This window comes from Pantherophis guttatus, chromosome 7 (genome assembly GCF_059756535.1).
Source record: "Pantherophis guttatus breed Tessera chromosome 7, ASM5975653v1, whole genome shotgun sequence".
Taxonomy (NCBI): Eukaryota; Metazoa; Chordata; class Lepidosauria; order Squamata; family Colubridae; genus Pantherophis; species Pantherophis guttatus.
Window position 1 is genome coordinate 11,189,498 of NC_142069.1, and position 27,248 is coordinate 11,216,745.

A 27,248-nucleotide genomic window follows, 5' to 3' on the forward strand; every position below is an offset into this window, starting at 1 on the left:
AACCTAGGTTATCAGCTTTCCAGCTGATAAGCTCAGCGTCTTTAACCACTGAGCCATTATGCCCCTACAGAGTACTATAGTCTAGAACAATTGGTGAGGTCCCTGCGCGGCCCGTTTTCGCCCTCCGTGGCCTCCTGCAGCACTTTTACAGCTGAAAACAGGCCATGTGGAGACCTCGTGGGGCCCCCGCAGGGCCCGTTTTCGGCCTTCCTGGCCTCCAGCAGCAAAGGACCAGTAGCCTTCAAACCATACGTTGAGCTTTCAAACTTTCAGTATCTTTTTGGTGCCATCACTTTCAATGGTGACCTGAAGTTGCCTTTCAGTGGTGGCAGTCGCTATATGGTGCCATGTAGCAGATATTTTCAATCCAGACCAATTTCTCTCAACCATGGCAACTTCAACTCCAAGAAATTCTGGAAGGTCTGGTTGTTGACGTTCACGCCTCTGAAAGTTGAGGAGAAACAGTGGTCCAGATAGATGGACACGTGTCCCTTCCCAAAGGTGCAATTCTTTCAGGCAATCATTACCATTGCAGTGCAAAGAACATCTGGTGAAAGAAGTGGATTTTCGTTTTTCTGAAGAAGTCAACTATTTACATGCAAAGACCTGAATGCAACCGCAGGCGAAATGCCCATTTATTAACACTGCAAGTCATCGTAGTTCAACCTTATAAATCGGCCCTTCTCTGGAAAGGATGGAAATAAGTGGAAAAAAAAAAAAACCAGCGAAGGGAAAAGTTATGCAATGTCCCTCACAAATTCTCCACCTTCCAAAGGAGGCTGATCCCTAAACACGCACATGATTTGGCTGCTTGCCTCAGGAGATTGGAGAGTTCAAACCTGCCAGACCGAACGGTAAGTCTTCTCCCTTTTTGGGGGGGGTTGGGATCATCTCATCAGCATTGCCCTACCTTCCTTAGTCGGGTGGGAGGGTGCTTGGTGGGAATCCTTTAACACTTGGAAGATCTTGTCCTAGAAATCCCCAACTCACCCCCCCTCCACCCCCAAATAATTCTAGAACTAAAGAAGTGGTGTTTGAATGAATGGGGAAATGAGGGCATGTGATGTGATCTTTTGGCATAACTAAAGAAAAACAAATCTGCTTTTTTAGGAGGCTAATGAACGGCTGCAAAGTTTCTGAGCTTTATTTATTTTGTTTGTGTGTGTGTGTGTGTCTTTTAGCTTCTGCAGTCTGGCAACTGCAACATTAGTTAATAATAAATAGGTGGGATGGTTGGGTTAGAGTTGAGCCACTGAAATCAAGGGATTTGAGAGTCTAAATGAAATTTGTATTGATTCTAATGCGTTTCGTAACGGAAACAGAGTAGGACCTTCTGCATCATTCCAGGTGTGGTGGCTTCTTCTTAAGGCTTGGATTCTTAAGTCCTTACATACCTGAGAAAATCTCGTTTCCCAGACCAAGTTGCTGACTCCTCATGTCAACATGTTTTCAGGGGGTAAATTCCACCTGTGGCCATTTCTGTAACCCGAGGTGAAATTGGAGATGCCAAAAAAAAAAGAGAGGAGGCAATGGGCTGTGAAGCCATTTTAAAAATGAAATTGGAGGCCTCATAGAATTTAGGGATTAATGGGATTTGGGGGTTATGTGGAGCACCGGGGGTGTGGGTACAGTGACGTAAACAGCATCATGCCATTGTGAGACCGCTCTGACGCTTTTCATGGATGTGGTGACATCATATATCCGCCCAGAGTTACTCTGTGGTAAGGTGGGCAACCAATAAATTTGATAGATAGATGATAGATACCGTGTTTCCCCGAAAATAAGACCCTGTCTTATATTTTTTTGAATCCCAAAATAAGCGCTTGGCCTTATTTTTGGGGAGGTCTTATTATTTTGGGGCGCGTGGAGAAAACCAGAGGAAATGGCTGCGCATGCGTTTAAATAGTTTTGTGGAGGGCTTATTTTTTGGGGGGGGGGCTTATTTTAGCGCATGCCCTCAAAAGCCCGATTGGGCTTATTATCAGGGGATGTCTTACTTTCGGGGAAACAGGATAGATAGATAGATAGATAGATAGATAGATAGATAGATAGATAGGATAGATAGGATAGATAGGATAGACAGACAGACAGACAGACAGATATAGATGATAGATAGATATAGATAGATAGATAGATATAGATGATAGAGATAGATAGATAGATAGATAGATAGATAGATAGATGATAGATAGACAGACAGACAGACAGATATAGATGATAGATAGATATAGATAGATAGATAGATAGATAGATAGATAGATAGATAGATAGATAGGATAGATAGGATAGATAGGATAGACAGACAGACAGACAGACAGATATAGATGATAGATAGATATAGATAGATAGATAGATATAGATGATAGAGATAGATAGATAGATAGATAGATGATAGATAGACAGACAGACAGACAGATATAGATGATAGATAGATATAGATAGATAGATAGCTAGATAGATAGATAGATATAGATGATAGAGATAGATAGATAGATAGATAGATAGATAGATAGATAGATAGATAGGATAGACAGACAGACAGACAGATAGATAGATAGATAGACAGACAGATATAGATGATAGATATAGATAGATAAATAGATAGATAGATAGAGATGATAGAGATAGATAGATAGATAGATAGATAGATAGACAGATAGATAGATACTGTGTTTGCCCCAAAATAAGACCTATCCAAAAAATAAGCCCTAGCATGTTTTTATGTGCACGCTTAATATAAGCCCTCCCCCCAAAATAAGCCCTACTTACGAGCCTGCTCAGCCAGCAGGCCATCCATTCCGTCTGGTTTCTCATGGTGCTGCAGCCATGAGGACCCTGCGTGGCTGCCAGCCCACCTCTTCTGTTTGTTCACGGCCATGGCACTGTGAGCAACCAGATGAAATGGGTGGCTGGGTGGCTGCACAGGCCCTTAAGTAGAGGCAGGAGTCGGGGTGTGGATGGTGTGGCTGCGGGGCCCCTGAGGTAAGCCAGTGCAGGGTGCATGGAGCAGCACTCCTGCCTTGCCTTGTGGCCCGGCACAGTGCGTCACTCGGCACTTGGTCTTATTCTCGGGGAAACACGGGTAGATATAAACAAACAAACAATCAAACAAACAAACAAATGCCTATAAAAGGGATATAACATCTCCAACAGTGTGTTGCTTCTATTTCATTTTTACAAAAGCAGCAAAGTCCTGCAGACAACCACAAGTGTTATCTAGAGACCATTGCCCTCTGCAAGATCTTCAGAGCACACGATTCCGGTGACGTAGAGCTGCTCACTCCTAAAGTCCTCCTAAAGTGGGACTTTTTTCAGGTTGAGCAGTTCGAGCAACCCAAGAATTACTGGAACCATAGAGGTAGAAAGAACCATAAGGATCACCAAGTCCAGCCCTCAAAGCTTCTGAGTGACGGACACATGAAAACAACAACAGAAGTTGACCTTCTGACATTTCCAACAATAAGCTCAGAAAGACCATCAAGATAAATCTGAAGGAGTTTCCCCAAGAATTAAGGTAAGGAAATAAGTCTCTCTCGCACGGCAAAGAGGATTTTTGAAAAATAGAATAAATAGAGGAGGAGGTTGTCTTTAGCCCAGCATTAATTCAATCATCTCCAGTGAAGATTAATTCAATCATCTCCTCACCCTTCTTTGTGGTCATCTGCTCCACCTTTACCCACATTTAACCAAAGCAGCTTTCCTCCCGTGTGTTCTGAAAGGGAGCAGAAACAGAACGAAATGTCTCTGTAACTCAGAAGACTCGGGAGGAGCCCGAAACCTGACAAAAATATTCCGCCTTTATCTTAAGGAGGTCAGAAGATGGATTGTCAGCCAAAGATAAAGCACAAAGTGTAGGCTGTGTTTAACAACCAAGGTTGATCCAAACACATTCCATGCCAGTTTGCATATTGTTTGATGTTAGCCATGTTAAACATTCGTTTAATCTGCTGTGGTCCTTGGCTCAGGGCCCCAAGATGGAAGGTTGGACCATTTCATATCCACGAGGAATTTACAGAAGAGATAAACACTGGGATTGTCTGGGTGGAGAGAGAAAGAGAGAGACTCATAAAGTTAATCCTGGATTAGCTAACACAGGGATTTGATGAAAAGGAGGATCTAACTGGGATTGGGGTTACTTTTCACCTTGGGAATCCAATACTGAGCTGTGTCCATGGAAAGCTTCCTTTGCTCACTTTGATGAAAAAGTAAGTCCCACAGAACTTTGGCTGTTTGATAGTTATAAAAAAAGGGGTGTATGAGCAGGGGGTTGGACTAGAAGACCTCCAAGGTCCCTTCCAACTCTTGTTATATCTGTAATCTGTAAAGTATGGAATTTGGATAGGAATTCTTGCCGCTCACTCTGTGATTCACTTTTATGTCAGAACTGAAGTCGGCATATTTTATAGCTTTTCTTTTCTTTTCTTGAAGCGACAGATATAGGATTGTGCTATCCAGCTGCAAACCTATACATGCATTTTGAAGTTTCCTTCAAATTAAATTTGTCTCCCTGTGATTTAAGGCAGCAGTCACCAATTGGTGGTCCGTGGACCACTGGTGGTCCATGAGAAAATTTTGGTGGTCCACTGAATAATTATTTGCATTTTTTAATATTGCACTAAACAGAGGTCCTCAAACTATGGTCCCTGGGCCGGATATGTGCAATGAATGTTTGTGTTGGTGCAGAGAGTCTCCCCCTTTGGGGTCTTTTTGTGTGGGTTGGAGGGGGGCAGAAGTTCCGATTTAGGGTCTGCTTCAGCATCCTGGTGTGGGGCTTTGGGCGAAAGCTGGGGGGAAGTGCCACTGGTGGCAAGGAGCCGGAGGGCCTTGTTCCAGTGGGACTGCCTCATGGCCTGGAACTGGCTGACCATCTCAGCCCACTGAGCCTCCAGGCGCCGGCCCCTGGCCTTGCACTCCTGCAGGTCTTCCCTCTGCTTGGAAAGCTTATGCTTGTAGTCCTGAGTGAGGTGCTTCTGCTGAGCCTCCTTCTTGGTCAGATCTAATTTGTACTGAGCTAGTTGTATTGCCAACTCTTTCTCGTGATGGCTGCTTAGCTCTAACAACCAGGAGTGGCTGGCAGGAGAGGGGTGAGTAGAGGCCAGCGAGGGGTGAGTAAAGTGAGGCACCCCTCGATGTGAGTGACATCGAGTTGGCCACACCCACCCAGTCACATGACCACCTAGCCACGCCCACCCAGCCAGTCATTAGACAGATCATATTAGTGGTCCATGGGATTTAAAATTATGAATTTAGTGGTCCCTGAGGTCTGAAAGGCTGGGGACCCCTGATTTAAGAGACACATTCATGGAGTCTTCTTAGAAATGGTCTGTCACTGTTTTTTCCAGGATAGGTTTTTCCCCCCAACTTCCTGGTGTTGCCTTCATCTCTATGGTTTCTTAATGGTCTCTCATTAGGATCGACTCTACTTGGCTTCCAAGGTCAGCCAGGTAATCATCCATGGAATTCAGTGGACAGACAGTTGATGCTCCCACATTCCTAATGCCTTAAGCCCTATCCTACTACGTTTTTGCAATGTTCAAACTGGGAAGATATACATGTAGGCCGGGAAGAAATAAATGTAATTCCCAAGATTCAACATGATTGATCTGCTTGTCTAAGGCTGCAAAAAAGTTCATTCACATTTGGTATTCTTCCTTCCTTCCTTCCTTCCTTCCTTCCTTCCTTCCTTCCTTCCTTCCTTCCTTCCTTCCTCCCTCTCTCCCTCCCTTCCTTCCTTTCCATTCCATCCCATCTCATCCCACCCCACCCTACACTACTCTTCCATGACATACAGTGGTCAGTATGAAAAGATGCTATTTTAATCATCTAATACAAGCAATACTCAACTTGGGGTGGGCAACCTAAGGACCATAGCTAGCCTTTGAGCTGTGAGCTGGGGCATTGTTGCACAACGTCTTCGCTTACTTTGAATTAGTGTTGATTTTAACATAGCTTCTTTTTCTTCTTCTTCTTGTGCCATATCCGCCATCGGATGTTGGCGATCATGTTGGCAAATCCTATTTTTGTCAACAGCCACATGAAAAAGTGCTGCTGAGTTTTGTCCAAACCAGTCCCTTAGGTTTTGAAACCATGATGTTCTTCTTTTGCCTGGACCTCGTTCGCCTTCAGTCTTTCCCTGGAGGATTAATTGAAGGATGCCCTATTTTTCTGGGTGTCGCATCACATGTCTAACATAACTAGTATACTTAATTATTTAGCACATTCTTCACATTAATAGTTATAAATTAGGAGCAATTTGTTGTGGGAATGGAGTTGGTCGCCCTCCAAAGTTCTTTAAAACTGCATACAGTCAAGGAGAATATCGTAGCTATTCATCTGTAATATAGGGATTCTAATTTGCTGTCAATTCATATATATAATTTTCTCTGTGCAATTGCTTGTTATTGTTCTGCTTACAAGACATTAAGTCATCTTCCTGGTTTTGTACTTAAAATAAACCTGTTGAACAATATGACTGAAGTCTACATGCAGATTAGCACCTTTTAAAAATAACTTTTATTTTAAAAAAATTCACATAAGTAATACAGAAACATGAAATGATATAGAGTGAAATTAAAACAAAAAGAAAGATAAAAGAAGAAGTAGGAAAGACAGTGCTGGGGGGGAAAGCAAAAAGAAAAGTATATATATATATATATATATATATATATATATATATATATATATATATATATACACCAAATTTATATTTGTTGGTAAAAAAATAAAGGGAGACTAGCATAGATCAATTTCAAGCTATTTAGCTCTCATCAGCTAGACATACCCTTATTCGGATTCGAACTTGGGCTGCCTGCATATTATGCAGTTGTATTAACCTCTGAGCCACAAGTTCATCGTGAATGTGACTGCTTGAGAGCTTCTGGATTGGAGCTGAAAGGTGAAAGGGAAGCAGTTTGCTCCCTCCCATATTGGGGTAGACCAGGTGCTTCGTTGGAAAAACACTTAATCTCTCCCCTGGCTCAAGATGATAAAGGGAGGAGAATTTGTGGCTCAGAGGTTAATACAATTGCCTAATATGCAGGCAGCCCAAGTTCAAATTACCTCTCCACCCTCTTTAAAGTTACAAGATGGTTCTGTTTGTAGACTAATATCACTTAAGCCTAGGAGAAAGAAGGTTGAGGATTAAAAAAAAAAGAATAGGTGTTGAAAGCAATGCGATATTATGGAAACACAGGGCTTATTTATTTTATTTATTTATTTATTTATTTATTATTGCGATTTATATGCCACCTTTCTCCCTGGGGACTCAAGGCGGCTTACAAAATGACAAATTTCAATACAAATCACAAGGAAATAAAATTAAAATCAGCAACCCTATTAAAAACAGTTTAAAATTATGACAGTGTACCCCCAAACGGATCAGTTGAATGGACGAAAGAGCTCGCGACAAAAGGAAAGAAGGTCGGCTTAGGGGAAGACTAGATTTTAATCATGGTATTTGAGATTGTAGGATTAACTTTTGAGTTTAGGATTAGGCCTTTAGGACAGAAATTCCCAATCAGAATAACAGAATAACAAAGCTGGAAGGAGTTGGAATCTAGAAATCTCGGTTCTATTTTGGCCACCAAACAGAAAAGTCTGTGTTCCCAGTTTAGATCAATACCATGGATGGAAAAACAGCCTCACAGCAAGCAAAAGAAAATCCGTTTGTCCTGGATAAAACCTTTGGATCACATCCTACCAAGGTGACATCTCTCTCTATTTCCCAATTAAAGGTAATATAGCTTTCCTCCTCCCTCCCTCCAATTTTCGCTTCAATGAATCCCTGAGCTGCATCCCACAAAGGCTACTCTTCTTTCTATTCTGAAATTGAATAGCTTCCCATTTTCTCTGCAATAAATCCTCAGGTTACATCCAGTGAAGGCTACACACATCCTTTCTGTTTCAAAGCTAAAAGCCATCGCTCGGCTGCTTTCCTTGGAGAGTTGGAAAATATTCATACGATTCATGCTTAAAATCACAGGGTAAAAACTATAGTAGCAAAAAGGCCAAAGTCTGTCAGTGCCTTTTCCAACTAAATAACCCATGTTACAAGTTCCAATGGCCAAGCTCCCCTGTCATTGGATTTTGGGGGATGGTTCACATTTAACAGCCTTTTTTGCAGGATCCATGCAACACGACTGTGATTTATAACATACTTTGCCGGAAATTGGCATTTACAAAAAAAAAAACACCCCTTGTGGACAATGGATTCACTTAATGACTGAGGTCTTTGCTTTAGGAACACTGTGTTTGCTTTATGACCGCTGCTTTCACTTAATGACTGCCACAAAAAAAAGGTTGTGTAAGATCAGGCACAGTCCCCTGATGTCCTGCTTAATGGCGATCATGACTGATAATCATAATTACGAGGTCAGTTGTGGTCGTGCGTTGAGGACTACCAAGAGCCTTGGTAGTACAGTGGTTTAATGCACCCTGTTATTAACACAGCTGCCTGCAATTTCTGCAGGTTCGAATCTTACCAGGCTCAAGGTTGACTCAGCCTTCCATCCTTTCTAAGGTAGGTTAAATGAGGACCCAGTTTGTGGGGGCAATAAGCTGACTTTGTATAAATATACAAAAGTATGAAGGCTATTGCTTAACGCACTGTAAGCCGCCCTGAGTCTCCGGAGAAGGGCGGCATATAAATCAAATTAAAAAAAAAATATATCAGTCCAACCTATGTGATTGTTCTAGGAAAAGCTGTTTGTAGTTTCCCACTTTTGGGAGGATTGGGGGATGCAAGGCCCTTCTTGGTGACAGCAATAGTTTTTTAGAGCAGCCTCCTGGTGGAATACGGTGGCTCAGTGGCTAAGATGGTGAGCTTGTCAATCGAAAGGTTGGCAGTTCAGCGGTTCGAATCCCTAGTGCCACGTAACGGAGTGAGCTCCCGTTACTTGTCCCAGCTTCTACCAACCTAGCAGTTCGAAAGCATGTAAAAAATGCAAGTAGAAAAATAGGGACCACCTTTGGTGGGAAGGTAACAGCGTTCCATGCGCCTTTGGCGTTTAGTCATGCTGGCCACATGACCATGGAGACGTCTTCAGACAGCGCTGGCTCTTTGGCTTTGAAACGGAGATGAGCACTGCCCCCTAGAGTCGGGAATGACTAGCACACATGTGCGAGGGGAACCTTTGCCGTTACCTGGTGGAAATTAGGTTGTATCTACCTAACTATGTTCTGCAAACAACTTAGTGCTCTTTTGCGCTCTTTTGCCTTGAAAGAGTGCGTATTGTTTATTTTATTTTTCAATTTTTAATTTTTACCATGGGCATTTCACTACCTGTGGGCCTTTGGAGAGTAAACATTAGTAAAAATGCTCCATAACAGGGGTGTCAAACTCAAGGCCCAGGGGAGCTCGGGAGCCCGTTTTCGCTGGCAGAGCACTTGGGCCACCACAGGCACCCCCGACATGAGTGAGGTCGAGCTGGCCACTTCACCCTGGCCACGTCCACCCTGCCCCCCCAATGAGGTCAAATTCAACCCTGATGTGGCCCTCAATGACATTGAGTTTGACACGCCTGCTCTATAATGTTAGCGTTATGAGATGCCTCTAGCAACTTTCTAGCAATGGCTCCTTTGCCAGCTCACTATTTTATCTCTGTTTCCATCTTAGATATTTCTTGGAGCACTGGCGTTTTCTTTTTTTGCCAAAGCTTTTTCAGGAAGCTACATGAAGAGCATGATGACTCAAATCGAGCGGAGATTCGAGATCTCATCGTCTGTGGTTGGCTTGATCGACGGAAGCTTTGAGATAGGTAGGTTGACTCGTGCTGGGGTGCAGAGGTTGCAGCTTGGCCATAGAAGTAGGGGTGAAATCCATTTACCTTCGCTACCGGTTTGCAAATGGGAGCGTGCGTGCGCGTGTGCTCACTTTGTTCAATCGCGACACCTCTGCACATGCGCAGGACCTTCTGAACATGCGCAGATGTCAAAAATGGGACGTGATGACGTCCTGGTGGGTGGGAGGAGCCTCCCGTTGCCGGCGCTACAGGTTCGCCCGAGTCGGATAGAACTGGCTGCATTTCACCACTGCATAGAAGGTCTTCCTTTTCCCAGAGAGGGCTGTTAATGTCTCTTCTTCTGATTCAGGAAACTTATTGGTAATGGTTCTGGTGAGTTATCTTGGACCACGAGTTCACCGCCCAAAGGTGATTGCAACAGGTTGTCTAATTATGACCTTGGGATCCTTTCTATCGATGATACCACACTTCATCATGGGACGGTAAGTGACGTTTTGTTTGACTTGACTTTCTACCTTGAAAGCTACAGCCAGATCACCTGAGTTAATCTGAGGATGAGTTGGCTGTTGTTTTTGTTGATTCTATCTCTTTTAGGAAAGGGATTGTGGTGTGACTTGTTGTACAAATCCAGCCTGTTGGATTACTTTCTAATTAAAGACAGCATGTGCTTTGTTTGTTTCCTGGAATAACTCGCTTTCTTATTTTGCAAAATTCAATCAATCATAAAGTAAAAAGGGCAGGATTTGTACAAAATAGTAAAATACACACTAAGCCTAATCAAGGACTAACCAGAGTTAGTAGAACCAATCAGGTTTCTAGGTCTTTAATAAATCTTTAATGGACCTGTTATATTGTGAATACAGTTAAAATGGTAAATACATAAAATGATAAAAAGGAAAGGGAAAGGTTCCCCTTGCACATATGTGCTAGTCATTCCCGACTCTAGGGGGCAGTGCTCATCTTCATTTCAAAGCCGAAGAGCCAGCACTGTCCGAAGACGTCTCCGTGGTCATGTGGCCGGCATGACTCAATGCCAAAGGCGCATGGAACGCTGTTCCCTTCCCACCAAAGGTGTTCCCTATTTTTCTACTTGCATTTTTTACCTGCTTTCGAACTGCTAGGTTGGCAGAAGCTGGGACAAGTAATGGGAGCTCACCCCGTTACCCAGCACTAGGGATTCGAACCACTGAAGTGCCAACCTTTCGATCGACAAGCTCAGGGTCTTAGCCACTGAGCCACCGGGTCCCTTTTATATAAATAAATTTTATATAATATGATAGGAGCCAGGAAATAGATAATCCCAGTACCGAAATTAAATGGATGATATGAATGTAGCCATACCGAGGCTTCTGTCGAAGATGAATGGGTATGGCACATCTCATAGCTCCCATTGTTCTCCAGTGGTCTAGTGGTTAAGGCACTAGGCTAGAAAGTGGAAGATCGTCAGTTCAAGTCCCCCCTTCACCAAGAAAACCAGCTTTGGAAAAGTTCCTCTCTCTCTCTCTCAGCCCAATCCACTCACAGGGTTGTTGTGAGGAAAATAGAAAGAGGAAGGTATGTTGGATACCCTCACCGCCTTGAGTTATTTGTAAAAATAATAAAGGCAGGATATAAATAAATAAGTAAATACTTATTCACTACTTTCAGATAAGCTATGTTCTGCACAGCATAGAAAAAGACTAAGAAACCACAAGAAAGCATAATAAATGAAGGATAGGAACCAAGAGCTTTTAAATTCATTAAGCAATATTCAAATTACACCAACATCATTCACTATTCAGTATGTCTCCTTCTCTTTCTATCCTTGGAAAACATCATTTCTTTCCCTATAGGCATACACCACTTCATGGAGTACCTATGATTCTTTAAACTTCTCACCTCTGCCTTTCTGATGATCTCATCAACACTCCCTGGGCATGAAGTTCTTGTTCTGCTCCTTTCCTTAAACCAGTCACTCTTCTTTCATATCTTTGTTTATTGCTGTCTAATATGAGAAATTCCAAGGGGTCCATGTGGAAGAAGATAAAAACTGATTTGGGGTGGTCTCAACTCAAATTTGAGGCCTACACCATGGCCACCTTTGGATGGATGGATGGATGGATGGATGGATGGATGGATGGATGGATGGATGTCAGGGTGGGATTCAGCCAGTTTGGACCGGTTTGGGTGAAGCTGGTAGTTGCGACCTGAGGATGGCCCCCACGCATCCACCCTGGCGCTATGCCATCCTACTTAGTCGCATTTCTAAGCCGCATGCATGCATGCAAGCCACACGCACGAGCAAAGCACATGTGCAGAAGCACACTTGCCTTTTCAGTGCTGGGCGAATCGGTTGTTAATTCATGTACCACCCACCTCTGGATGGATGGATGATGGATGATTGGATAGATGGATGGTTGGGTGGGTGATTGATGGATAGATTGTTTTGTTTTATGTAACCCACCGAATCATAAAGAATGGTGCCTGTGGAAGGGAGGTCAGAGCCAGCAAGACTCTGGGTGGCGTGATGCAGGGCAAGCCCAGCTTTCTTTGAAGATATGTACAATGTCAGTCTATATGCAAATGGTTAGAGGACTTTTCTCGTTATGCCCAGTCTGCCATTTTGACAATTTCAACTCCCCCCAATCTCCATGGATGCTGCTGATCATGAAAAGGAAATGAACTGGGTTTCTACAAGAGTGTGACACATGCATACTTAGACCCATATTTACCATAAGTTTGAAAGTGACTTAGCAACCACCAGATCTATAAGTGTATATTCAACTATTGTGTAAATATATGTAGATAGTGTCCTAAGAGGCCAGAATGTTGGATCAGGAGCAGAGTATCTATTTTAAACCTTCTTTCACATACACACCCAAACCGCAGAATTGAATTCATTTGATATTGTTCCTCCTGAGAAAATAACGTAGGAGGAAGTCCCACATAGTATGTAGAGTAGAACCTAGGGGAACATCAAAAACAAAATACTTTTTCTATCTCAGATCTGTTTGGGCATGTTATACGAGCACAATAATTAAGTTTGGTTTTCCTGGGTTTTGCATGTGCAGTCAACGCAAACCACTTATCCACCCACCCATCGTCTTTCTCAAATAATGATGGAAGGAAAAGTCTAACTTTCCAGTCCCGTAATCCTGGCTTTTGTTCTGCAGTTACAATTACAAAAGTATCACAGTTTCCTTGGCCAATTCATCTACAAGTGTTTCAGCCTGTACGTCAGTATCTCCCCATCACTACACTCTTGCCGAAACTTCCCACAACACAACGATGGCCGGTAAGTAAAAAATTTCCAGTGGCCTTGGGCCTTTGTAGTGGTGGGAGAGGAGCAGTGGTGGGTTGTCCCTGGTTCGGACCGGTTCGCAAGAACCAGTAGTAAAACCGGCGGGAGGCTCCGCCCACTGACCCAAACGTCATCAAAGTTGATCTGCACATGTGCAGAAGCTTATGCATGCATAGAAGAGCGCGCCCGCGCAGGCAGAATACAAACCGGTAGTAAAGGTAAGTAGAACCCACCTCTAGGGGGGAGCCTTGCTTTATCTAGCAGGGATGGGGAACTATGGCCCTTTTATGACCGGTGCAGTTCAACTCCCAGAATTCCTGAGAATGGCTGGCTCAGGAATTCTGGGAGTTGAAGTCTTCAAGTCATAAAGGGGCCATCGTTCCTCCCCCCCACCTCTGAAAAGAGTGAGCACTAAGGTGTTAAATATCCACATGGAAGTCTGGAAAAATTACCTCATTCTATACATTTGTAATACCGTAAATCTACTCTTCAGATGGTTCACATGTTGTCCTTGTTTGCCTAGTAATCCATACCATGATTTTCCAGTTTGATCAGGGTGTGTGTGTGTTTGCCCTTACAAATCAGAGTAAACTTTCTTGTTTAGAGTGGGCTCATTAAAAACTCAAGATATGAAATAAGCACTCTTAGGTTTAAGGACGTAATCTGAGAAAGCCTCGGAAGCCATATTGGACTTGATAGGTTTCTTGAAATGAAACAAGCGGATGAGGTTAAATCAGTGGTGAAATCCAATTTTTTTTACTACCGGTTCTGTGGGTGTGGCTTGGTGGGCATGATGTGGCTTGGTGGGCCTGGCAGGGGAAGGATACTGCAAAATCTCCATTCCCACCCCACTCCTGGGGGAAGGATACTGCAAAATCCCCATTCCCACCCCACTCCTGGGGGAAGGATACTGCAAAATCCCCATTCCCACCCCACTCCTGGGAGAAGGATACTGCAAAATCCCCATTCCCACCCCACTCCTGGGGGAAGGATACTGCAAAATCTCCATTCCCACCCCACTCCTGGGGGAAGGGTATTGCAAAATCTCCATTCCGACCTCACTCTGGGGCCAGCCAGAGGTGGTATTTGCCGGTTCTCTGAACTACTCAAAATTTCCGCTACCGGTTCTCCAGAACCTGTCAGAACCTGCTGAATTTCACCCCTGGGTTAAATTATTTGTCCCTTGAGAGAAATTAGTGGCAGTCTTCTAGGCTAAAATAGATGAAGCTAAAACATACGAAGAACGGTTGCAGGAACTGGGTCTGTCTAGTTTAATGAAAAGAAGGACTAGGGGAGACATGATAGCAGTTGTTCCGATATCTCAGGGGCTGCCACAAAGAAGAGGGACTAAAGCTATTCTCCAAAGCACCTGCGGGTAGGATTAGAAGCAATGGGTGGAAACTAATCAAGGGGGAGAACCAAATGAGAAATAAGGAGAAATTTCCTGACAGAACAATTAATCAATGAAATGATTTGCCTCCAAAAGTTGTGGACGCTCCAACGCTGGAGGTTTTGAAGAAGAGATTGGACAACCATTTGTCTGAAATGGTATAAGGTTTCCTGCTTGAGCAGGGGGTTGGACTAGAAGACCTCTAAGGTCCCTTCCAATGTTGTTATACTGTTATTCTCCCTCAAAGTTACTTGTGCCTGTTACTGGGGGTGTGGGGAGAGGAGATGATACTTACTGAGGACTTGTTGAGGAAGTGTTTCCCCCACCATCCATAAAAACTATCTCAGGTTTAAGAGTTCGCTTTCGCAATTGTTATCACCCTTGCTTGAAGAATTTATCCATATCACAAGAGCTAGAAACTTGTCTTAGAGTAGACATTGGCTTGCGAGGCTTGGAATTGGTGAAGTTGAACCTTCCTGCTACAGGCAGGTAGTCCTTGATTTAAAACCATTCATTTAGTGACTGTTTAAAATGACAACAGCACTGAAAAAAGTGGCTTACCATAATTCTCACACTTATGACCATCGTGGCATCCTCACAGTCAAGATTCATGTGCTTGGCAACTGGCGTGTATTTACAACAGTTGCAGTGTCCCAAGTCATGTGATTATCATTTGCGACCTTCACAGCTAGTTTCCAACAGGCAAAGTCAATGGGGGAGGTTGGACGAGCTGCGGTGGCGCAGTGGTTAGAGTGCAGTACTGCAGGCTACTTCTGCTGACTGCCGGTTGCCTGCAATTTGGCAGTTCGAGTCTCACCAGGCTCAAGGTTGACTCAGCTTTCCATCCTTCCGCGGTCGGTAAAAATAAGGACCCAGATTGTTGGGTGCAATATGCTGACTTTATAAACTGCTTAGAGAGGGCTGTAAAAGCACTGTGAAGCAGTATATAAGTTTAAGTGCTAATGCTATTCAATGCTATTCATCTGCAGTGGTTTACTTAACAATTGCGGTTTTAAAAAAAGATTGTAAAACCAAACGCCACTCACTTAACAACTGCCTCGCTTAGCAATGGAAATTCTGGTCCCAATTGTCTTCATAAATCAAGGATTATCTGTACTTTGGAATGAAAATTGTAATGCTCAGATACAGAGGTGGGTTTCAGCAGGTTCTGACCAGTTCTGGAGAACTGGCAGCGGAAATTTTGAGTAGTTTGGAGAACCAGTAGTAAAAATTCTGACTGGCCCCGCCCCCATCTATTCTCTGCCTCCCGAGTCCCAGCTGATTGGGAGGAAATGGGGATTTTGCAGTAACCTTCCCCTGGAATGGGGTGGGAATGGAGATTTTACAGTATCTTTTCCCTGCCACGCCCACCAAGGCACGCCGACCAAGCCATGCCACACCCACCAAGCCACACCCACAGAACTGGTAGTAAAAAAAATGGAAACCCACCACTGCTCAAGTAATATTGTGATCAAGCTGTGGACCTCACAACTTCTTGGGACATTTTCTGTTTTCAGGATGTGAAAAAATGGCTAGTTCCTATTTGTGGGTCTTTGTGCTTGCTGGGAACCTGCTACGTGGAATTGGGGAAGCCCCTATTATGCCTCTGGGAATGTCTTACATTGATGATTTTGCCACAGAAGAAAACTCTGCCTTTTACATAGGTAAGATACACACAATCACTCTTTCTCTCCTGAATTTGAGTATTACAACTGAAATGGGACCAAAGCTGTAGATATCCCAGCCCTCAGACTTCAACTCCCAGAATTCAATTCTGTCCGATGACTGCATTGACTGGGAATTCTGGGAGATGCAGTTCCAGCTTAGTTGGAAGGCACGGGGGGCGGGGCGGGGAGAAGTGAGGGAGCTCAATTTTTGTCTTTAGTAGGTTCAAACTATTTCATCGCAAGGATTTGTAAGTAAGTCCGCATTAAAAACCATCCATAGAAATTCAACAGATGGTCAGTAAATTAGTTCTGAGACACTAACCCCATTTTTTCTTGCTGGCACAGAAAATGAGAGAAGGAATTTTGCCAGGTTTTGGAGAGCAAGAACAGAAGATATTTTGGGAACAAAATTGGGAGAAACAATCAATAGTTGTTTAGTAGTAGTGATGTAGTGGCAACCTAATTCTACTTTGTTGTAGGGTTACATTAACAAAACCTTGCAACTTTGAAAGTACATATCCCACACTGTATCTTTTAAAAGGCTGATACGTTAGGGAGGATCCTTTTAGAGTGTCTTTCTCTACACCAGGGGTCTCCAAACTTGACAACTTTAAGACTTGTCTACTTAAACTCAAAGCAAAGCTGGCTGAGGAATTCTGGGAGTTGAAGTCCACAAGTCTTAAAGTTGCCAAGTTTGGAGACCCCTGTTCTACAGTTGTATGTCCCGTCCCCCCAATCTATAAATCTCTTTCTCTATATCCCACGGTCAGTGATGGGTTGCTACCAGTTAGTCCTGGTAGCATGCGCAGACGTGTTGCACGCGTGCAAGCGTACACACATGAGCAAACCGGTAGCAAACTAGATTGAAACCCACTACTGCCCACGGTCATCCCACATGCAACTATCCTCATCCACATTTTTCAAAATGCAGATAATGTCAGATGTGAAATACCAGGTCCACACACAAAAGTTCTAGATCACTGACTGATTGTTAAAGTCTATGCACTGGCATTTTTTCACACTAATGTTTAGCATCTGGTTAGAATTAGATAAGAGTCAGTGGTGTTCAAGAGGAGTTGGATTTAGTTCGCTTGTGGCTATGTAACAATTCTAAACTGATGCCTCTTTTAACTCCTCCCTTGGCTCCATCTGTCCTTCTCTTAGAGGTAGAATCATACATCCTTCCAACTTTACAGGTAATAACACCTGCCTATTTTTTTAGCAATAATATGGAAGTAATTGCAATTGCCATTGCTATTGCCACCCCTGGATCAGGGATGAAATGCATCTGTTCGGGGCAATTCGCCCGAACCGGTAGTAAAAAAAATGCTTTAAAAAGTAAAAAAAAATGTTCCGATGATCACACAGCACAGCTAATCATCTGAACTTTTTTTCTTCTTCTTTTTTTAAAGCATTTTTTTATTACCGGTTCAGGTGAATAGGTAGTAAAAAAATGCTTTAAAAAGTAAAAAAAAAAAGTTGGCCACACCCACCCACCAAAAAAGTTGGTCACATGATCCCCCCCCACTAAGTCACGCCCGCCAAGCCACACCCACAGAACCGGTGGGGAAAAATTTTGCATTTCACCACTGCCTTGGATGGAGGGAGGGAGGGAGGGAGGGAGGGAGGGAGGGAAGGAAGGAAGGAAGGAAGGAAGGAAGGAAGGAAGGAAGGAAGGAAGGAAGGAAGGAAGGAAGGAAAGATGATAGATGTTCCAAGTCAATCCTGCAGTTCTAGGATTTTCTGGGGGCCTTCATTTAAGTACTAACCAAATATCACCTTGCTTAGCTTTGTCAAAGTTGGTTTGATGCTGCCACCTGTTGTAGACCCCATTCCTCATCTGTAATTGAAGTCTTGCTCTGCAGGTGTTCCTGTACTTAGGTTAACTCATCTTTTTTGTAGGAACTGTACGGTCTGTAGGGATGTTTGGACCGTCTCTTGGCTTTCTGCTTGGAGCTTTTTGTGCCAATTTGTGGGTTGACATTGGAGCAGTAAACCCAGGTAAGGAACAAGTATCACCTCCAATGTTTCTTCTCAGCCATTTTTGTCTTTTCATCTGGTAGACTTTTGCTAGCCGGACTTCAAAATGTTAATTTAATGAAGTCCCATTTAGCAAACTCCAGATGCATCGGACAACATTGTTGTCCAGACATTATTCCAAAGGAACTCAGGTCCGTTGTTTCTGACATAGTCTGGAAAAGGCTATTAAGTATGCATTGATTTTACATTGATTTTATGAGATGGGACACATGAGTCCTTCGTGCCAATTTTATTTCATTACACAAATGATGACAATTAATGCAAACGACATTCTTTGGAATTTAACAGACATTTGCGAATAACCCATTGCCCCACGAGTCTATTAAACAGAGGTTTTAAGTTTTCTATTTTGTGGCTAGATTAATCTGTCCCCGTCCACACACACACACAAACACAGCCAGCCGAGGGTTAAGGAAACACTTTGGCACACACCCAGGTCTTTATCTCCAACTTGGCAGCGATATACACACCGTCTGCCAAGTGCATTTATTTCCACAAAACAGAAAGATAAGATACTTAGCGTACAAAAGTCAAATCAGAATAATATTCCTCTCAGCAGTTTCCGGACGAGGCTTTAGTGATTATCCAAGGTTTACTTTTGTTCGTCACAGGGATCGCTGGCCACCACCCTCTATTATATAGTCTCTGGGGTGTGGTCCAGTGACTCAGTTCTAATCCCTAGCACGCCTCCTGAGCTGCTGCAAACGTTTATCACGCCTTCGGAGGCGTGCGTCCAGGAATGATGTCTCTCCCTCGCTCTCATCCGAGCCACCTGTCTCCCTGCTAATCTCCTCTCCCTCGGCTGGCACCTGAGACAGTGCCAGAGGGGAGGGGCCTGGAGAGGGAGGCCTGGCTGACTCCTCTTCCTCATGCTCGGAGCTTTCTTCCTCCGATGGGACAGGCTCAGAGGGCAGGGCCACAACATAGATAAATATAGGAAGGAGAGAATGATATTAAAAAAAAAAAAGAACCACCAATGAATATTTGGACCACATTGTTGAGATCCTTCCAGGGGTGAAATGCTCCCGGTTTGGACCAGATCGGGCAATCCGGTAGTGATCGTCATGGTGGGTTTGGTGATCTGGTAGTGATGGCGGTGCAAAGCTGGTTTTAAGCAGGAAGTAATGTGGTTTTTTACCTTCTGCGCATGCACAGGAGATTTTGCGCATGAGCAGAAGGTCTGTGCATTCATGTGACGTGCACGGGGCCTGTGCACTTCCGAATTGGTAAGGAAGGTAAGTAGATTTCACCCCTGGATCCTTCCCTAATTACTTTTTTTTTAAAATTTGATTTATATGTTGCCCTTCTCCGGAGACTCAGGGCGGCTTACAGTATGCTCAGCAATAGCCTTCATCCTTTTTGTATATTTATACAAAGTCAGCTTATTGCCCCCACAAACTGGGTCCTCAATTTACCTACCTTAGAAAGGATGGAAGGCTGAGTCAACCTTGAGCCTTGGCGAGATTCCAACCTGCAGTAATTGCAGGCAGCTGGTCTTAATAACCAGCTTAATAACAGGGTGCCTTAGACCACTGTGCTACCAAGGCTCTTATCTTGTAACTTGATTACAACAAGCTAGATTAGACTTAAAATAAGCTTGCTTGCAATTTAATATGTCGTGGAAACCCAGCTGTTGCCTTACCACTGAGTGTGAATGCGGCTGTTACATGAAGCCATCCTTTAGTTCAGTGATGGCGAACCTTTTAGACAACGAGTGCCCAAACTGCAAGCGTGCGCATGGCCAAACTGAAAGGTGCGTGCGCGCATGTGCAAACATGCACATGCATGAACATGTGTGAATGTCCGCATGTGTGGACATGCACACATGTGCAGCAGAGTCCCGAAGACCAGCTGGCTGGTGGGAGGCAGGGCATCCCAATACTGGCAGTGCGGCAAGAGGTAAGACCTTTTTCTTTCGTGAGCTTCTGTTTTGTCGTTTGCAGGGAAACAGAAGCTCCTGAAAGAAATGCCACAGAGATCTGATCTGGGGTGATGGCGCACGTGCTAGCAGAGAGAGCTCTGTGTGCCACCTCTGGCATGCATGCCATAGTTTCGCCATCACGGCTATAGCAGTGGTGGGATTCAAATAATTTAAAAACTGGTTCTCTGCCCTAATGACCAGCTGGGTAGGCATGGCTTGGTGGTCATGTGACTGTGTGGGCGTGGCCAACTCAATGTCACTCACGTCGATGGGCGCTTCACCTTAGCTGTTACAATGGAATAAGGGTTAACCAGAGAGGCAGTTTCTGTAAGCAGAGCAATAAAGATTAGGCTAGAAACAACACCAGAATGTTTCTTTCCTGCCTTCCTTACAGGATTAGCCCTGTAAATTGGAAAAAAACAAAATAAGATTTCTTCCAACAACCAGTTCTCCAAACTGCTTAGAAAGTTAACAACCGGTTCTCCCGAATAAGTGCGAACTGGCTGAATCCCACCACTGGGCTATAGTTGTTTCTGTTACAAGTGACTAGTCCACAGAAAGTGAGTTAAGGCATCAGATTAGAAATGGGGAGATGGTGACTTCTAGTCTCACCTACAAAGCCAGTTGGGTGACCTTGAGCCAGTCACTCTGTCTCAGCCCTAAGAAGGCAGTAATAACAAGAATCAGACACAATTGAGAGGAAGAAAATAGCAACAACCCACAACCTACTTAACCTGGTTACTGGAAGAATCCACTTTCTGGGCTTGCCTAATCGGTTGAATGATACACTAAGCATGAGGCCAGGTTATGCAAATATAAACCACTATAACCTTTACTTATGATAATGGAGCGCCTTCAAAATTAGAGGAGCTGATAGGGAGCTGTTCAAATGGAAATGAAATGCACGTTGTTAAACCAAGTTTAAGATTAAACATGCCATGTGAACACCATGAGCATTAAATCCAGGTCAATCCAAGGGATATATACTTAATAGAAAATTTTTACCTCATGGTCGCCACGATGTAAAAAAGACATTGAGACTGTGGAAAGAGTGCAGAGAAGAGCAACAAAGATAATTAGGGGACTGGAGGCTAAAACATATGAAGAACGGTTGCTGGAACTGGGTATGTCTAGTCTTATGAAAAGAAGAACTAGGGGAGACATGATAGCAGTGTTCCACTATCTCAGGGGCTGCCACAAAGAAGAGGGAGTCAAGCTATTCTCCAAAGCACCTGAAGGCAGGACAAGAAGCAACAGATGGAAACTAATCAATGAGAGAGGCAACCTAGAACTAAGAAGAAAATTCCTGACAGTTACAACAATTAATCAGTGGAACAACTTGCCTCCAAAGGTTGTAAATGCTCCAACACTGGAAGTTTTTAAGAAGAGATTGGATAACCATTTATCTGAAGTGGTGTAGGGTTTCCTGCCTAAGCAGGGGGTTGGACTAGAAGACCTCCAAGGTCCTTCCAACTCTGTTATTCTAAATTCTAAAATATAGTAAGAGCCTTCCTATGAAATTTTGCCTTTTTATTTTTCTTTTCTCCTAGATACACTGACCATCAATTCCAAAGACATGCGTTGGGTCGGTGCTTGGTGGCTTGGGATGTTGATCTGTGGCGCCACCAGTTTCATGTCCTCTCTTCCTTTCTGGTTCCTGCCTTACTCTTTGCCACAAGAAGGAGAACAAGTTGTTAAGAAGTCAACGGAAGTTTATGTAATCACTCAAGTCAACCAGAACAAAATGGAAGCTCCCAGACGCCCAGGGCTAAAGGTTTCAGAAATTGCAAAAGGTGGTTGAATGACCTCTTCATGAGTAGTTCATTCTGAACTTTGCAACTAAAACTGTGTTCTCCAATCTTTTACTCAATTGCCAGAGTCACTTCTTAAAGTGAGACGGACGCAGTGGTGAAATCCAATTGTTTTTACTACTGGTTCTGTGGGCGTGGCTTGGTGGACGTGGTGTGGCTTGGTGGGCGTGGCTTGGTGGGCATGACAGGGGAAGGATACTACAAAATCCCCATTCCCTCCCCAATCCTGGGAGAAGGATATTGCAAAATCTCCATTCCCACCCCAAATGGGGCCAGCCAGAGGTGGTATTTGTTGGTTTTCGGAACTACTCAAAATTTCTGCTACTGGTTCTCTGAACTGCTCAAAATTTCCACTATCGGTTCTCCAGAACATGTCAGAACCTGCTGGATTTCACCCCTGGATGGACAGCATATCAATTTAATAAATAAATGCAAATGAAATGGCTATGGTTTCCAAAAAGACCTTTTGAAAACATGTCCAGTTTTTAAACATAATTTTATTTTTAAAAATTACAATTCAAAGAGAAAAACTAATAGAAACAAATAGGAAGGAAAAAAAAGTGCAGGAAAGAAAAAATCAAAAAGTAGAAAAGAAAGAAAAAATAAAGTACTGTAATTAAAAAAAGAAATTGTATATTTCTTTATATAATGAGTTCCACCTTCTCTTCTCTATAAACAAATCCTTAAACTCTTGTCATTCAGTCCTAATCAGTAAAGTCCATTAAGAGTTAGCAGAGATAACAACTTAGCTATTTTAGCCTTGATCAAATAAACCAACTTTATATTTCTTCCTTTTACTTTTAAGAATATTGATCTTTAATCCCCCTTCAGATAATATCCTAGAATGGTTTTTTTTTTAAACTTCCTTTGTCTTTTTCTCACAAAATTCTTCAAAACTTTAACAAGTTTAACAAGCAATATTTCCAAATTAAATCCAATACCTAAAAGTTATCCAGGTCACTCCTATGGTTTGTTTTCGGTATATCCCTTTTTATTATTAAGACATCGGCTGATTTCAATTGTACCGCCAGGGTTGCATCTTTTTCCATATCATTCTTCTAGCCTGACATTTTTAAATTCACTTTCAGATCAGTCTGTCTTGTCCAGTAAAATGTGTTCCTCTTCCGTAACAGCTTTTAAACACAGTATCTATAGTGACAGGCTTCCTTAAAATTAATTTATGTTCCATTGTTCACAAATAACCTTCAATATATCCAATATTAAAACACTTTGTGCATTCTGTATTAGTTAGTGAAATTTAATGGTTCTTCTCCTTTAAGTGTAATTTTTTTATTCTTCCGGCTCCTATAGTGTCTGGCCTAAAATGTCGCATCCTATAATTTCTTTTAAAGAGAATTGAAAACAACACCAAAATCAAAGTTCCCAATCATACTTTTGCTGCAAAAGAAGTTTTTAAGTCCTTAAACCTGTATTAAAACTCCTTTCTCTAATAATTGAAGGAAAGTCCATCGGTGCTGTAAAACTTGTTGATCCAAAAGTTCCTAGTAACTGAAGAGGTTTACAAGAGATTTCTAAAAGGGGTTAGAAAAGTATGTCTCGTATGTCTAAGTTGAATCCGGAAGAAGGGATGGGATTTAGCCGGTTCAGAGTGGTTCGGGAAAACCAGATGCTAATTTTACGTCTGGTTTGCCGAACTGGTAGTTGCAAGGACTGGGTGGACCCACCCACCCCACCCTGCCCCTCCCAGGAGTCTCCATGCGACCCATTTTGTATGCCAGGTAAGTGCAGGGCCTGCATGGATGCTCTGGGAGGGTGAAAAATGGGCCACCCAGAAGTTCTGGAAGTCTGGAAATGGGCCTGTTTCTGACCTTCAGAGGGTCTCCGGAGCCCAGTGAGGTAGTTTTCGCCCTCCTAGAGGTTCGAGAAAAGCCTCTGGAGTCTGGGGAGGGTGAAAACCGGGCCTACTGGAAGTACCGGCAGTCTGGAAATGGGCCCATTTCCAGCTCCTGGAGGGCCTCTGGAGCCTGGAGGAGGCCATTTTCAACCTCCCGGAGGCTCAAGAAAAGCCTCCAGAGCCTGGGGAGGGCGAAAACCCCCCACCGTGGTGCAGAAGGCCAAGTAGGCCACGCCCACTATAGCCACACCCACCCAGCAACGGGGCAGAGAACCAGTTGCTAAAAGTTTTGAATCCCACCCCTGTCCGGAAGTATCAGGTTTTCAAAGCTGTATGCTTTGGAAAGGATCTCTTTCGTATTAGCATTTTGAGAACCTCTCTGAGTGTCCTAGCTGTGAGCTGTGGGGGTGCAGTGGTTAGAGTGCAGCATTGCAGGCTAACTTTGCTCCCCTTGCCAGGAGTTCGATTCCTTCGATCCTGATTGGCTCAAAGTTGGCTCAGCCTTCCATCCTTCTGAAGTCAGTAAAATGAGGACCTAGATTGTTGGGGGCAATAGGCTGACTCTGTAAACCGCTTAGAGAGGGCTGTAAAGCACTGTGAAGCGGTATATAAGTCTAAGGGCTATTGCTATTGCTAACTCACTTTGACCCTGGTACTGTCCAATTAGCCCTTTCGGATGTGTCATGCTCATAAATCTTAACCCTTGTGATGATTCTATTCCAATCATGTTAGTTAACGACTTATTAAATGACTTGATTCTATCATCCATGATTTTTCCTCCTTGTAAAATCATATTTTTTCATTACAAATTTGAACAAAAATCAAAAATAGTTTCAGGTCTAAATAGACCTGATATTGAATTTGGGTATCCTTTTAGTTTATTTATTTATTTATTTTTGCTATTCCAGATTTCTTTCCTACTTTGAAAAAGCTGTTTGGAAACCCCATCTTCCTGATCTATTTGCTCCTTACAATCCTCCAGTACAATTCTCTGGTTGGCATCATAACCTTTGAATCAAAGTTTATGGAGCAGCAGTTCAACATCTCTGTCTCAAGAGCCATCTTTCTTATTGGTAGGTGAAACTCTTCTTTTTATTATCCATACATCTTCCTCCTCCTATTTTCTCCTCAACTACAAGTCTTTTGTGATAGGTTGGGCTGAGAGACAGTGATTGGCCCAAAGATACCCAGCTGGCTTTCATGGGTAAGGCAGGACTAGAATTCACAGTCTCCTGGTGATTGGCTTTGATGCCTAAACTGGAACTGGAACTCACCATCCCAAAGTAATTGGCTTAAAGCCACCCAACTGGTGTTCATGTCTAAGATGGGACTAGAACTCACTGTCTCCTGGTGATAGGCTCAAAGTCACACAGCTGCCTTTAATGACTAAAATGAGACTAGAACTCACAGTCTCCCGGTTTCTAATTTGGTGCCTTAACCACTACACAAAAATAATAGATATTCCATGAGATTGAGCAGGCACATAAGATATATTGGTGGACATCCTTTTCCTGTAAGAGTGAAATCTGTGTGAATAGGGGGGAGCTTTGGATAGTAGAGAGAAAGAGGAAGAGCAGGATAGAAGGCAGGGGTGGGCTTCAAAAATTTCAGCAACAGGTTCTCTGCCCAGTTGCTGAGTTTGCGTGGCCATGGTAGGTGTGGCCTAGTCGGCCTCCTGCACCAGGGGTGTGTGTGTGTTTTCACCCTCCCCAGGCTCAAGCCTCTGGGAGGGCGAAAACTGCCTCCCCTGGGCTCTGGAGGCCCTCTGGAGGGCGGAAACAGGCCCATTTCCAGCCTTCCGGAACTTCCGGGAGGCCCATTTTCCCCCCTCCCGAGCCTCCGTGCGGGCCCTGCACTTATCTCGCATCCAAAATGGGCTGCGTGGAGACTCCTGGGAGGGGTGGGAGGGGCGGGGCCAGCCAGGGGTGGGATCTGGAGGTTCTCCAAACCAGCCATAACGTTAGCTACGGGTTCTCCCAAACCCAGGCGAACCCGTAGCAGCCCATCCCTGATAGAAGGGAAGGCCAAAGAATATAGCAAGAAATGAGGATGCCAGAGACAGCAGGAGCATTAGGGGAGAAAACAGTGGCCATTCTCAAATTTGGTTCTGACCTCACCCACAGCTGGCATTGTCTTGTGACCCTGCCAAAATGAGGCAGATAATTATTACAGGTAGTTCTCGGCTTACAACCACAACTAAGTTCAAAATTTCTAAGCAAGACGGTTGTTAAGGGAGTTTTGCCTCATTTTACAATCTTTCTAGATGCAGTTCTTAAATGAATCACTGCAGTTGTTAATTTAGTTACCTGGTTGCAGTGGTGGGATTCATCCAGTTCACACAGGTTCGGTAGAACCGGTAGCTAACTTTTTGTGCAGTTTGGCAAACTGGCTGAATAGTGTGCCTCGTCACACCTGGCCCCACCTCATCCCTCCCCTCCCAGCCACTCCTTGCCTCACCGCCCACCTGCTCGCCCAGCCACCCGGCTGCTCACTGAGTAGCTGGTGAGTACTCGGTGTGTAGCTGGTTGTAAGAAGGAGTGGCTGGGCGGGAAGGAGCAAGGCGGGGCTGGGTTGGGCATGGCGAGGAGAGGCTGGGCAAGGTGAGGTGCCCCTCGACATGAGTGATGTTGAATTGGCCATGCCCACCCAGTCACATGCCCACCCAGCCACGCCTACCCAGCCGGCTATTAAGGCAGAGAACTGGTTGTTAAATTATCTGAATCTCACCACTGCCCAGTTGTTGTGATTCTGGCTTCTCCATTGCCTTTGCTCCTCAGAAGTTTGCAAAAGGGGATCACATGACCGCGGGACATTGCAACTGTCATAAATGTGAGTCAGTTTTCCAGATCAAGTGACTGCGGGGATACTGAAAGGGTCGTTAGCGTTAAACATGGTCATAAGTCCCTTTTTTCCGTGCCGTTGTAACTTGGAATGCTCACCAAACAAATGGTTGTAAGTCGAGGACTCCCGGTACTCCTGGCAGTGGTTTATGGTAACTGTTATTCTGAAGAAGGAAATGTGTTTTGTGTTCAGTGTCGCGTGTGATGATGTCATTGCTCCCTTTCCCTCGTAGGTGTGATCGTCTTACCTATCACCATTGTGGGGATGTTCCTGGGAGGTTTTATCATCAAGAAGTTCAAACTGCACATCGCGGCCATGGCAAAGTTTGCCTGTATCACCTTCGTGACAGGCTTCCTGTTAAACCTGTTTTACTTTGGTGCCAGTTGCCAAGTGCTTCAAGTGGCTGGTTTGACCGTCAACTATTCTGGGTTTGTGACCTGATTCCTCTTTTGGGGAGTGATGGGAAGAAGAGGCAGTGAATGCATGTTTTAGAGCTACGGTGGCGCAGTGGTTAGAAGGCAGTACTGCAGGCGACTTCTGCTGACTGCCGGCAATTTGGCAGTTCGAATCTCACCAGGCTCAAGGTTGACTCAGCCTTCCATCCTTCCAGCATGGCTGGTTGGGGAATTCTGGGAGTTGAAGTCCACAAGTCTTAAAGTTCCCATGTTTGGAGACTCCTGATCTATACCTCGCCGCCTTATTG

The 27,248-nt window shown here is 43.9% G+C and overlaps 1 protein-coding gene across 4 annotated transcripts in view; it reads left to right on the forward strand.

Moving 5' to 3' along the window:
- Positions 1–774: 774 nt before the first annotated feature.
- The window catches only part of LOC117680114 (solute carrier organic anion transporter family member 1C1-like), a 41,440-nt gene continuing 14,966 nt past the window's right edge, over positions 775–27,248 (forward strand). The window contains exons 1-11 of one of the 4 annotated variants that reach the window (XM_087873009.1): positions 775–854; positions 3,187–3,514; positions 7,614–7,733; positions 9,614–9,755; positions 10,090–10,222; positions 12,893–13,014; positions 15,928–16,074; positions 17,980–18,078; positions 21,589–21,831; positions 24,613–24,777; positions 26,778–26,973. In XM_087873009.1, coding sequence (XP_087729135.1) covers positions 7,623–7,733; positions 9,614–9,755; positions 10,090–10,222; positions 12,893–13,014; positions 15,928–16,074; positions 17,980–18,078; positions 21,589–21,831; positions 24,613–24,777; positions 26,778–26,973 — 1,358 coding nt within the window. In that variant the 5' untranslated portion in view covers positions 775–854; positions 3,187–3,514; positions 7,614–7,622. Of the gene's footprint in view, positions 855–3,186; positions 3,515–4,147; positions 4,206–7,608; positions 7,734–9,613; positions 9,756–10,089; positions 10,223–12,892; positions 13,015–15,927; positions 16,075–17,979; positions 18,079–21,588; positions 21,832–24,612; positions 24,778–26,777; positions 26,974–27,248 lie in introns of those variants that run through there. The other 3 variants (XM_087873010.1, XM_087873012.1, XM_087873011.1) reach the window with 3 other exon arrangements.